This window comes from Accipiter gentilis, chromosome 9 (assembly GCF_929443795.1).
Source record: "Accipiter gentilis chromosome 9, bAccGen1.1, whole genome shotgun sequence".
Lineage (NCBI taxonomy): Eukaryota > Metazoa > Chordata > Aves > Accipitriformes > Accipitridae > Astur > Astur gentilis.
The window spans coordinates 37,701,410-37,714,961 of NC_064888.1; the positions used below are offsets into that span (position 1 = coordinate 37,701,410).

General features: G+C 42.5%; 1 protein-coding gene across 2 annotated transcripts; it reads right to left on the reverse strand.

Moving 5' to 3' along the window:
- Positions 1–2,305: 2,305 nt before the first annotated feature.
- Positions 2,306–6,085, reverse strand: LOC126043146 (uncharacterized). Of its 2 annotated transcripts, none has more exons than XM_049811124.1 (2): positions 5,574–6,085; positions 2,306–3,774 (listed from the first exon to the last, which is right to left on the reverse strand). In XM_049811124.1, the coding sequence occupies exons 1-2, from the start codon at positions 5,787–5,789 to the stop codon at positions 3,295–3,297; spliced, it is 696 nt and encodes a 231-aa protein (XP_049667081.1). In that variant the 5' UTR covers positions 5,790–6,085; the 3' UTR covers positions 2,306–3,294. The 2 variants fall into 2 exon arrangements, with proteins under 2 accessions (XP_049667081.1, XP_049667080.1); XM_049811123.1 differs by having other exon boundaries at positions 2,306–3,822; positions 5,574–6,081.
- Between the last annotated feature and the right edge of the window lie 7,467 nt (positions 6,086–13,552).

The window sequence follows — 13,552 nt, forward strand, 5'->3', positions numbered from 1 at the left end:
TGACAAAATCCCTACTAGGGACACAGGCTTCAGAAGACATGAACTATTTTTTTTGAGTTGACCACTGTCTGATTTATGAGGCTCCACAGAGGACTTTTTGCCTAAGCTCCAATTAGGCAGAGAGAAAATGTTTAGAGACGGAAAACAACAGCAACCAACCAAGTGTGCTCTTCAATATTCCGTACAGAAAGATCTAAAACAAAGCTAATGCGTAGCTGCAAAATCACCAGGAGGAAAGTGGTGCAGTGCTTTTTCTTTAAGAGGAGAAAGAAGAATTTTTCAAAGGGGCATAAAGAATATTTTTATGAGACTGTTAATGGCAAACAGTGTTTGCATCAAGTTTCATGAAAGAACATTGTGAAAACAGATTATCTGCATGAAAGCAGCAGCTACATCCAACAGCTAAACTCAGTAAAACCTAAGGTAACAGACTACATAAATTCAGGTCATGCATATTACCACTTTCCAAACAAACCCAAGCCATTTTTTCACAAGATTTTAACAATCTGAGAGGATGTGAGATGAAATTTTATTCCTTCTCTAACAGTTCTTAGTGGTTTTGTTCTTTCTGTAACTGGATGTCCTTTCTGTACAGCAACATCTAGATATGTTCCCTCCTGGGAGATGTAATCTTCCTTAGACTTTTCCACTATCTCTGGCAGGAGATGCGCAGCTTCTCAGAAGAAAGTCATTACACTATTTTGAAGGAAATCCAATTAAAAAAAACATGGCAACTTTTTTAATCCCTTAGGGTGCTTTACAGATGAAAAAATGCCATAAATGGGCCTGACTGTGCAATTTCAGGTCTATGGGGTGCTTCTGGGGGAGGAGACAATACAAGTTTCTGCCAAGTCAGTGTCTAATTTGTTGGGGATTGTAATTCTATTTCATATTTGGTATACAGTAAAAGTAAAAAATAAAATTAAAATAGGGCCTAATAAAAACTAGAGCTCTGACTTATCCTGAGGGGAGAAGGATAAATCTGCTGCAGAAGCTGAGCAACTTGAATAGCCCATTTGCAGATGCTTGGGTAAATTTTACTTGATTTTCTTTTTTTTTTTTTTTTTTAGTTGCAGTTTATCACTGCTAAATTTTTTCTTAATTGAAGGGTATTTTGTTCCTCTGCTCTCAGCAGATATCAGTAGCACCCTAACAGTGCAAGGCTCCATGTACCTCTGTTAGCTTACATGGCAGAGGTCTGCAGAGAGGCTCAGGATGCTCCAGACCTGCTAAGATGGGGTCATTGCAGTGTGATAATGATTACAATATCAGGAGCAGGAAGGCAGGCATTTTGTCTTTTTTAAAAAGCTTGTAGTGACTTGCAAAGCTAAACTTCAAAAGCACACATTCAAGGGTGCAAAGCCACACGATTAAGAAAAGAAAGAATTAAGGTTGCCTGTGTTCCATTAATATTGTTCCCCTCTCTTTATGCACTGTTATTATTATGCCCTCACATAATACTATGTTATTATTATGCATTTGCTCCAAGAGGAGAAGCTAACCTCTGGCAGATTTACAATGAAAACCAGATGCATCCCCTCTATGGCATCTGCTAATACATTATGTGTTTCAGACTTTCATTTAAATCTAAAAAAAATATTTTCCTTCAGGGAAAATCTCACCTAATTGGTTGTTCCCCTCCATTTACAGCAGTAAGGCAATTGTGAATTCTGAAAAATTCATTTAGCCTAAGTATATAATGCTTTCTCCCACACACAAAGGACTGAGAGCTCTCAGTATCCCATCTTGGTTCCCTTAGATGCTATTGATCCCAGGATTGGGGAAGGGGTGTGGAATCAGTCTTATGTTTCCCTTCCCTTTTTGGGGGGGAACTCTTGGTTGTTTCCTGAGGGGCCTGGCAGGAGGGATGTGAGAGATTCCTTAATCTGCCCTCTCCTCTCTGCATATATTCACTCACACGCTCTGAAAGACAGAAATCATTGAATCATAGAATTGTTTAGGTTGGAAAAGATCTTTAAGATCATCGAGTCTAACCGTCGACCCAACACCACCATGCCCACTAAACCATGTCCTGAAATAAGAGGCCCAAGAGCTGAGGAGGCAGCTCAGGAGAAGAAATATTTCTGCAAATAGGTGAGTACTGAGAAGAAGGAAAGTATGAACTGTAGAAGGCACAAGACACACCTTGGGGCAAGTTTCACCAGGGCTGAAGAAATGGGAGAAACAAGGAGATGGAGAGAAGCCAGCACTGGAAGGGATGAGGTCTAGCCAGGGGGATGGCTTACTTGTTAACTCACATTAAACCAAGTTTGAAAGTAAAGAGAGAAACATCAACTCAAACCAACACTGTAATGAGGAATTTATTGCCAATGGTACCACAGGCAGCAGTAGTTCTTTCTGGAAGCTTAAAATAACTGCCCTGCTTTGGGTCTGATGTTCAGTCAGAGTACTGTGGAATTAAACATTGACATTTCACATAATAAAAAGATTCAGCTGCAGCTGACATTGTATACTTAGATGACCATGATAAGCACTAAAATACAATAAACAATCTGAAGTTCAGATTACATTAGGAATTTGCTATGTTGTTCTCATATCTGCAGTAGGAAGAAGGGAAGGAGCCTTCTTTCATACTTAATTCCATCAGTCCCACTGAAATCTAGCATTTTTTCCTCTTTGCCCTTGTAGTGCTTTTTAAGTCAAAGGTTTTCGAGTCTGCAAATGAAACCATAATGGCCAATCATATTTAAAAGTAAAACTTACGTCTGTGTTTGCTTCTTCATGCATCAAACACTTACAGTGATCCACCTGGGATTACACATGGCAACCAGTGAAAATCAATCATTTCTCATCAACTATTTGCATCTGTGCAAAACATCACCATAAATGAGTTGGGCCAAAGTGACATGATAAAAACCAACAGGCTTAAAACAAGCGAAGTAACTAGGCAGAACACAACAGTCTTTCTTCAGATTAGCTAATACAAACTGCACGATAGTAAACCCAGCTGCTCCTCTGACACTAATCACCTTTTTTTAAGGCAACTTAAGAATTCAAGTAATATGTGCACGTATTCAGAACACTGCTGTCTGTATATAATAAGTCACAACTATGTCTCAATTCTACTAATTCTTTGCGGAAAATAATTGAAAACAAATATATGCAATGTTAATCAAGAACACAAAATGAGAGAATATTTTCTCCCACAAAAAAGCACATTTCTGTGTCAGAGTGCACTGACATACATGAACTACTTAAGTCAGAACGGCGCCGAACAGCAACAAATCTTCCTGGTTTTCAGGACTGCATGAAAAGCTGTAACCAGCTCCGGTGTCATTTTTTTTGCACAAATGCTTCTAGAGGAGCAGCGATGTGCATTGTCAAAATGTCCAAGATGTCACCCTTGCAGAGGTCCAGGACATTCTGGGTTTCCTCTTGATCGTTACGCTCGATCACTTTTTTTTCGTCTTGATTTGCTGAGCTGCAGGACTCTTCACTCTCCTTGCCGTGCCCGATCATTACCACAGCACTGCAGCTGCTTCTGCGCCGACATCCTCTGTGGGTGAGGAAGGCATTCTGGTTCTTATCAGCAAATACTTTTGTCTTTCTATTAGACCTCTTACTTTCATAGTTCCTGAGCTCCATTAGCCTCTCGTTGAAATACTCTTGCAATGGTTTGTCATGGAAGCCACTGCTGGTTGTCGGGTGGCCTTTCAGGTAGCCTCTTGAAGAGCTCCCCAAGCAATGGACTAATGAAGCTCTATTTGGAAAATTGTTCAGCTGTGATGAGGAGCTCTTTCCCCTTTCCAAATCCTGGAAAAGTCGGTTGAAGGCTGGAGTTTCTGAATAATTTCTTGATAACTATTTAAAATGGGGGGGGGGGGGGGGGGGGGAGAGAAGCAAGATTGGAGACAGAAGGGAGAAGGAAATCTGGATTAAAATATGCTGGCTTAAGTAGCAAAAGGATCTTAAGTGTATGGCTCCATACAATAAACAGCTGTTGAAGAAGGTTTAGGTTCTTAACCCAAGTTCCCTGAAGACCTAGGAGTTTGCTACCAATCCCTCTCTGGAACATGAGTCCATTAGGCTGAGGTTAAACAATCTGAGCATATGTACTTCCCACTGACTCTCATGTACTGCTACAATTTCATGTAGCCTCTCTGAAAACCTAATTTTCTGAAAGAATCTCTCACCTGTCTGTATTAACAGAACTTAAGGTTTATCCTTGTCAAATCTCATTAGCCTGCAGCTGCTGTTTCCCATGGCAAACCCAGATCCCACTTGTAAGAAATTTTGTTATTTTTTTCCCTTTCCTTACTCCCAGGTAACTCTGCTCTGAATTGCAGTGTAATATGACAAGAATTGCAATTTTCACATACAGTACATTTCTACATCTTAAAACTATGAAGTTTATTATTATTACCCCACAGCATATTGTAGATGTGCATGGAGTCTTCTCCTCCTTTCCCATCGTAGGATGTCCAGCTCCTTGTTAACCAACCAATTTAATACCTGAGTTACTTGAATAGCCAAACAAAGGCCTGATCCAGCTCCCACTGACATCAGTGGGTGTCTTTGTGTTGATTTCAGGGGAACACCCATGCTGCGAGTCCTTTTATTGACTGTGAAAGTCAGTGAGTGCCAAACAAGTTTGCTAGAAATTCACCATGCAGAAGAGTGCCTTTCTGTGTCCACAGTTAAATGACTCCTGGGTTTTCAAAGTTACTGCTCTGTCATTTCCACCTTTCTCGCAGCTATTCCAAGACGCCCCAGCCTGTCTCAAGCTACCACGGGCAACAGCTGGTTTCTGTACACCAAAGCTTGGACCATGTTTTTTTCTCTGAAAAACCATAGCAGTTCAGCTTGAACGAAGAAATGTTTTATATTATATTATATTACTGTTTCAAATCAATAAAAAGAAAGCCTATACTGTATGTAGATGACAGCCACAGCGGGATCATGGAACATTTTGCAATCATTTATTATGCCTGACAATGCCTTTGGTATAAAAAAAAGCCATCATTCATGCAGTTTTTGACAATTGCTAATTAAGTCTAGATACTTGCTAAGGGTCCAGCCACAAATCTGGTTTCAGAGCCCAGCAATGTCTCGGTAGGGCACTCCATCATCAGCATCTGGCATGTTGCCTACTGGTAATGAATGAAAAACATTGAGCGCAAACAAGAAATAGCAGGTTGGACATGCCATGTAAACTGAAAAGTAATCAAGTTTTTGATCTCTCACTCTTCCATCACACTTCATCCTGGAAGGGACCCAGCAAATCTAATGACCCTGCCTAGAGTGGTTGTACTTTTGGAATAAGTTAGGTAATTGAAGAACACTAAAACTTGACTAACAAGTAGTCTGTCCTTCCTACCTCAAACCTTAAAAAATGGTTTAAAAATGAATAATCAATGTAATAATCAACTTAATGAACAACTTAATAATGTGGAAGAATAAAAGCCTTTCAAGTTAAGCTTTTCTATACCAAAACACAGCCCCAAACTTACTATCATATCAACTGTCAACTTAGAAGGAGGAAGGCGGGTTGCTCTAACAGAAGAATGGGTAGTAGTTATCATATATTGCAAAGAGAGTTTTTGCATACAAACCTTAATGTCCTGGAAGCCTGGATATTCTGGGATGATGGGCAAGGTGCACATGCTAATACTGTTTGACCGCCTTTGTTTCATCATCCTACGAGAGCAACTGCAGTTCCTGGAGAGATGGGATTGTCCCAGCTCAGACGGATTTTCAGCAAAATGGAGTGGTTTACAGTCTTTTATATAGCAAGTTCTCAGGCACATCACTGCAGCAGGTCCCTCCATTTCAGCACGATTCAGAAGAGCTTGGAAGCAATCTGTATTCTGGAATAATACTCTCTTCTCTTTTTCCTCTAATGCTTAATCTCATACTAGTGAGCTCCGTGACAATCTGTAACGCTGAGTGCCAGCAGACACAGCAAACAGTCTAACAGCTCTGAGCAGTATGGCTCTTGCTAAACTGGATCCACAGAGATCACAGGCAAGTGATGCCTTCACTGAGGTCTGGAACCCTCAAACAATTAATGCCACTTTTATCCTCTGAAAGCTCTTCACAGAAGGTCGGTAAATCCAAACCATGAACGCAAAGGGCTCAGGTGAGGGGGGAATTTGCAGGGATTACAAAGTCTCGTGCCATCATCTCAGACAGCCTAATGTGACTGCTGACGTGTCAGCAATTAGAGAAGATCAACAGCCCACACGCAGAAGCTGTTGTCACTCAGCTTACATCGGAGCAGGCAGATCACTGCCCTTCTGACGAGGGATCCCTGGCAGCAAAACATTAAGGGCCTTTGCTCAGCAAGGCAAAAGGTGAGTAAATCAACACCGTTCACCAACAGGTCAAGAAAGACAGTGTAGAAAGCTGTAATAAAAAATTCCTTCCAAGAAATCCTATGCCACGAGGCTTCCTCAGTGTGGTTGGAGATGGGCTACAGCCCCAAAGATCTGGGGAGATCCAAACTGCCTTGCTGTTTGTGTAGCTGTGTCCGGAGAAGGATGCACTGCCTTCAGACAGCCCAGCACCAGTGCAGATTTGGCAAGTGGCCATGGTAAGAGCAAGACTCCTTTCAGCCAAAGCTGTGAAAATGTTCACAGTGAGAAGCAATAGCTGCCCTGAACGGCTTACAACCTAAATATCAGAGATGAAGGGCAGTCCGGGAAACAGCTCCACGGTTTTGATTTGAAGATATGTTAGTGGTATCGTCTGCTAGAAACAGATAAATGTATGTAGTTGCAATAGTTGGTACGTCATAAACTTTGGCAGCACAGGGCTCCTTGTTGTCCACAGTGACAGCGGACATCTGCTGCCATTTGGAGGGCAGCACCTCCATCCACTGCCCCACTGTGGCCAGTTTGCATGCAGAGCATTGGCACTGAGGGGTGAACAGCCTCTTCTCCATCACATGCCATGGAGTAATTACTGTGCTCACTGGTGCTTATGGAAGGTAGGACAGAGGGGATTTACAATCCCCTCAACCTCCAGGGCTTCTAGCTTATTCAAGGTATCCATAAATATTTGCACGCTCTGAATACGTGCATGCAAATATTTGTGGATGTCCTGGATGAGCTAGAAATACATATCCATCCAGGGTATCCATAAACATTTGCATGCACGTATTCAAAGCACTGACTGTGAGCTGTAAAGAGCTTTGGATCTTATCCATGAGACCATCAGCTGGATTCAGGTTAGTGCTTTAGACTATCTGGCAGATGGCAGCTTGGCAGGCTCAGGGCAGAACCCTCAATAGCAACACCCACCTGGCTGCTGGACAAAAGCAGGTCAGGCGTAAGTAAAGAACTCACGCAAACTGTTATGTCCAGCCCTACACTATCCAAATGCAAAGGTGCAAGACCACTTTTTACCAGCTCTGGCTCTGGCATTTTTTTATTTGAGGGTAAAATGATTCTCATGCAGATAGCAAAACTCTCACTATGAATGACCATTTCAGCTACACCACACCAGTATATCACGGATCAGGGTCTGTGTCCACATGCAAATTCACATATGAGGCTGATGGTAACAATTTGCATGTAGAGATGTCACGGTGCTCACAAAGTAATAGAACTACGAGTCATCCCTGATGCAGCCCTGATTATTTGCACTGTTGTTGTATACATAATGGTACCTTAATACGTAAGTACAATGTGGCCTAGCTAGGAGTACCTGAGAAAAATTAACAAAGCATTAACAAGGCTTCTTGGCACCAAATTTCCCCCTAAAACACTTTCCTGGTCCCATTTAGCAGAAAAAAAAAAATATTTTTGTTTTTATACTCCTCCTTCCCAGATCTTTCAGATATTCTCTGAGCCACAGTTGTTTTGGGGATATGTTCCAGGCAAACCTGGACCAATAAGTCACTGTGGACAGGCAGGAGGTGGGTCTTGTCTGTGAGTCTTCAGGCCAAGTCACTACCTCCAGGTCTAAATTGCTTCAGCTGTGCAGGGACAAATAGTGTGCAATCTGACTGGTGGCAGAATATGCCTTACCCCGCAAAGGAGGAGAAAAAAACACAGCAACAGCAGGACTCAAACTAATTTCACTGGCGACAGAGAGCTTTAATATTTCACAGATCAAGGTATTCATGGTACTGCCCACAGTTGTCATATGATTCAGAGAAATAAGAACTGCGCAAAAAAGCTGCCACTGACACAGCTGCTCCAGGAGATGTGATCTATTGTAAGTGTAGAGGCTTTGCAGGGGACCTGCAGATGTACCGTTATTGTTGACATGGTAAAGAGTTCCCTTTTTCCATTTAAACTTGCAGCCTGAAACCCTCTTATTATCAAAATCCATTCCCTCTTCTTCTCCGAAAGCATTTGCCTGGTTGAAGTGAGACACCAGCAGCTTTTAATCTGTAATTGCTCATTGTGCTTAATGAATATGTGAGTGCTACATACAATGTGTGACTTGCATGGAGCTTTAAAAAAAAAGTCCCACATTACTGTTTTAATGGGAGGTTCTGATTCTACTCCCGCCGTCTAAAATTGGAGCTCATGGAGTCTGTTCTTTTATAATCCTGTGCTCCTTCTTGTACCATATCGTTACTGCATACAGTGGGGCCAAGGTAATTCTCTTTTCAGCAAAGCTCTCTATCCTGTTTAACATGAAACTTTACATTATCCTTTGATCCTCCGCTGAAAAGAAACACGACTTCTAGCAGCATGTATGTTTCATTAGTTACCTACCTTATATCCTAACCTTTACACTGTTTTCAAAAGGTCTTTTTTTTTAAATGGAGAGTCACATTATTATATCATTCCTCATGTCAGGTATGTCAGCATTGCTTACAGCAGTTTGCATGAACAGGTTATGGCCACAAATCTCAGTTCTTCTGCCTTAGGAGTAAATCACTCAAAAGAAAAATCATGCAAGGAACTGTTTAAGTTTCTATAAGCCCCGCCATTGCTAACCATTTACATTTTCTCTGCTATCCCTTCAACAAATAAAAACTAGTGTATTTTTATACCCAACCTTTAAGTATCATAAGTAAGATGAATGATTGATAACATTCCCAATTAATCATAAATTGCAAAACTGAAATGTTTTGTTTTTCAAAGTACCACTGAATGACATAGATGCTAATAGAAATCCAAATCCAAAACTGGATGTGGGGTCCAAAACCAGATCCAAAACCAAGTAATAAATACACGGTGTCACATTCTTTATATAAGTTATTAAATTCTTTGCAGCAAAAAGAAAAGCTATGCTCACTTAATGATAATTTTTATCACATATGTAATGTCATTAATATTTCCTAGTTATCTAACCTGTGTTATAAAAGTATGAATTCATTCCCACAGTATCAGCTTCATGAAGCTATAACACTTTGAAGGCTACATAATTTTATGTAACAAAGGAGAAGAAGCTCCTTCCCTACCATCTACACTAGGGTAACTTCTGTGACTGTAATCTGCTGACCTCTTACTGAAGTCAAGGTATGTTACATCCCTCCATCCACATAACCAGTCATTTTGTCAGAGTAAGCACTTGGGCTGGTCAAATGTGGTTTGCCTTCTCTTAATGGTCAGAGTCCTAAATCTGCTGCTCACTCTGGGTTCCTCTGGGTCTTAACTCCATCACTCCATAGTCAGTGCAGCCATGCTGTCATCTGTGACCACATTTCCCACTAAGTTGAGACTAATTTTCACTTGTATTTACTTGTATAAATTGTTACTAACATTTCAGTACCACTGGCATTCCCCCCATGCCTCAGCCTTGGTTTGTCTCTGCCCAGTACGGCTATTGCCATACTCTTCAACCTGCCATTCCCAACATGGGCTGCTTTGTCTGACAAAAATCCCAAATGAGTTGAATACATTTTGTGATGGTTTAATTAGGTTTTTTTAGAGCTAATCACAATCAAGGGGCATTTGCTGTTGTTTATTTTTAAATGAAACCTGAGGTTTCCATTTAATTCCTTGAATCCAAGAGCTGCAGCTTTAAAAGCTGCTACAACCTGCACCAAAAGATGCTCTCTTGTAAGACTGTGAGCATAAGCAAAGTCCCAAAGAGAGCAAAGTGAATTGCACAGCAAATCCCTTCTTCCTTGCTGTTAAAGGGATGTCACCGCTACAGCACACTGCCCTGTACTACAAATATGCCAGAGTCTGCCTGAGGACCAGCAACAGTCCTGCTGCAACAGCCCACAGCTCGGCAAAACCTCTCCGAGCTGCCGCGTAAGCTGGTAGTGCCTACGGAACAGGCTGGTGCTTCCCTACGGCCATCGATCTTGCACCAAGAGCACTCCGGTGTTACGTGATGTAAAGCTTTTAAACCAGAAAGAGGTTTTGTTAAACTGTGAAAAGCACTAGTTTGTAATGCTTAAGAACGGAGACAGGGAAGGTAGTCCCAAATCCTTGGTAAGGCAGACCCAAAGCTCCCGTGGCAACCTGGGGGCCTGAAGCAATGCCAGGAGGTGGGAGAGACAAGGGGTGAGCACATCGGCTCCATTACCTACTGACCAAGGAGACGAACAGGCTCTACTAGTAACTCTGGGAGCAAAGCGTGTCAGCAAAAGAGAAGCAATGAGCTGTTCCTTGCCCAGAGATGAGTGGTTGGGGGTGGGAGCAGAAGCAGAATTACAAAAGGTTGAGTCAAAATTTCTGGCTTCTGAGGTTGCTCTGTTCCTTATTTAGAAAAGGATTTGGTCTCGCCCTAAAAAGAAGCCTGGGTTGTATCGCTGCCTCTGCATCCAGACTTCCCCCAAATCTGGGTGGTATGACTTTGTGTCTACTACAAGTATCTCCCCTCCACTTCCAAAAGCAAGCAGTGTGTGTGTCAGGGGGGTGAATCTATACACTATTTTACTTGGCAATCAAAACCCTCATCTCACTCGCACTCTTTTGACCTCAGACTAAGTTGCATGCATCTCTTTTCCTTTCTTAGATGGCTAATACTCTTAAAAGAAGAAACAGATGGCACCCGTTTGCAGATGTCAAATGCTTGCCTCACGTGGCATGTTTACTATTGGATTTTCACCAGAGATTCCTGGCCCAGATAGCGAGATTTTTGTCATAATCACCAGCTTTAAACCTGAAGCAAACATTCACTGACTAGGTTGAGCCACAATTACATTTATATCTCCCGGTGCTTCTGATTCTTTTTTAAATTGACTCTAGATTGGAGTACAGGAAAGGGATTAGGGATGCTTAGAGTTCAGGAAGTAAAGTATTAGAAGTGGATGTTAAATAATAGATGGAAAAAAGAATAAAACATGTAACTCCTGCACTCCTAGGAGGGGAACTGCAATCTAAGAGCAGAGCTACAAGAGGAGAAGACCCACATTTCTCAGTACATGTGAAGCTGACTTGGGAGCAATGCTATGGGTGTTTGTGATGAATACTCTGATTTATATTCCGCTATCCTTCTGCACAAACTTTCCAACATGAGCATCTCAAGCGGAGCAGACAAGTGTAACCCTTCATGTTACGGAATAAAGCAGCTGTGAAGCTGTGAGGTTTGCCACTGCGTTCCCCAGAACAAGGGTCAGGGCTTTTCTTTCTTTGTTTCTTTTCCTGTTTTTTGAATACAGGTTTCTGAGCTTCCTGGCTGGGTGACTGAAAGCACAGGGAAAGTGCTGATCCCTCTGGGTCAGCAATGTTCAGCATGGGACGTCCTTGTCTCCACTTGCAGCTGGTCTGTGTTAAGAATGAATTCACCTGAAGCTGTTGACCCTGGTGGCAGTTTTATAGCACATTTACAACATTGCACATCTTCAAGAAAAGCGCTCCAAAAGGTATAGAAGCAGCCTTCTCCCTCTATGAGGGATTAATTCTGGAAACTAAAGGTGGACACTTAATGACAGCGCTGACACTGCCAGGCATTTCAGGTGCATTAAGCTAATGTGCTTATTCCATGATGTGCCTCATCCACCCACCTTCATCCCATGGCAACTTCTAAAGCACAAGGAGGCATTAGCGAATCTACAGCTGAGTAAAATCCAGGGTAGAGGTTAAAGAGAGCAAAAGTCATATTAAAAGTCATAAACTGCTTGTCACAGACACAGATCTGGTCCAATCTGCTCCACCAGATGCAATCATTTTGTCTGTGTTCGGTACCTGGACTGTGTTGAGTTACAAACTGTACGCAGATTAACCCTGCTGAAGCACAGTGCCACTAAGAGACCTTCCCATGCACATTGGGGTACCTCAGCAGGCTCAGGACTACCATATTTCTGTCCTTCTGCCCTTATCGGGTGTTGCTTCTTGGTGACAAACTGAGCTGCAAAAGCATGAGAGCAATGAAGACTTGAGAGGTTTATCAGCTGCACCGAGTGGTATCAGCCATACAGAGCCAAAGGAGGGGGGGGGGAAGGTATACCTCCTGAGATCCCTGCATCTTCAGCTGGGGTAATTTCTCCTCTTTTGGGGAAGTACATAATAACCCCCAAAACACAGGTGATTTCTTGTCTCACCTGCTCACACATGTTCTGATTCCCTGTCTGCTTTTTCTCTTGGTGGTATTTACTGATTTTTTCCTGACGCTTGCATGCTGCGCTTGCTAACAAGTCTAGATATGAACACATCACCTTCCTTCCTCGCAGCAGCTCTGCTCCCATTCACTTCTCCTCCATCTTCCCTCCGCACCCTGCCTCCTATTTCCTCTCTCCTCACACAGAAACAAACAAACCGGCCTCCCCACCTCTGTTTCTGCTGCTATCACAACCACTCCATCTAGTACATCTTTGCCACCGTTGGCCAAGACACCTGTAGAAATGGTGGCGAAGAAGCTGAGAGTACATGAGCTCAGCTTTAACTCTCCACCTCAGCATGGCTGTCTGTGGAAATTGCTTGTACAAAGAGGAAAGCAAAGAGAGATAAGTATTGACACGTAAGTCACATCAGTGATAACCGGTCAATATTCTAACAAGCGATGCCCTTTGGCCCCATGCAGTGAGTGCCTGGTATTCTGATCATCTGCACTTTCTGGAAACAGCTCTGTTTGCAACTCCATCTCTTTTCAGATAGAAGCTAATATAGGGCAATCTCTAGTATCAGGACATTATTTGCGAGTTAATGAAAAGCCCATCCACGATGTCCACTTTTGTCAGTGCTACCAAAAATATCACAGGCAGGGAATGAGAGTCAAGAGCATGATTAGAAAGCCCAGGCTGCTTTCCCTAGGACTGCTCCCTTGGTGACCAGGAAAAATGTCATTGCTGGGACAATGTTGCTGCAACTGCTTCCTGCTGGAGAAGGCAGGTACGGGTTATGTCTGCCTTCTCTGTTACTGGGTAGGAGGGCAGTTTCAGACAAGACCCTCAGGACTGTTATCTCTTTTCATTTCCCAGGAGACCCTAAGCCCCCCAGATACTTTTCCATGGAAAGTTGAAGATCCCCTGTGCTGAATCATCTGGGAAAGAGGGATTAACGAAAAGGCAGTTTGAAGTTAGCAATGGAGTGTTAAAAATCAGGCAGGTCCTCAAATGCATGTGGATTCTGTTCTGTTTGAGGTTTGTGAGACTGTATGGATGATACCCGAACACAGGCAAAATCCTCCAGAAATATCCTGTCTTGGTGTACTGCTTTCCTTCCAGCCATCCCCTGCG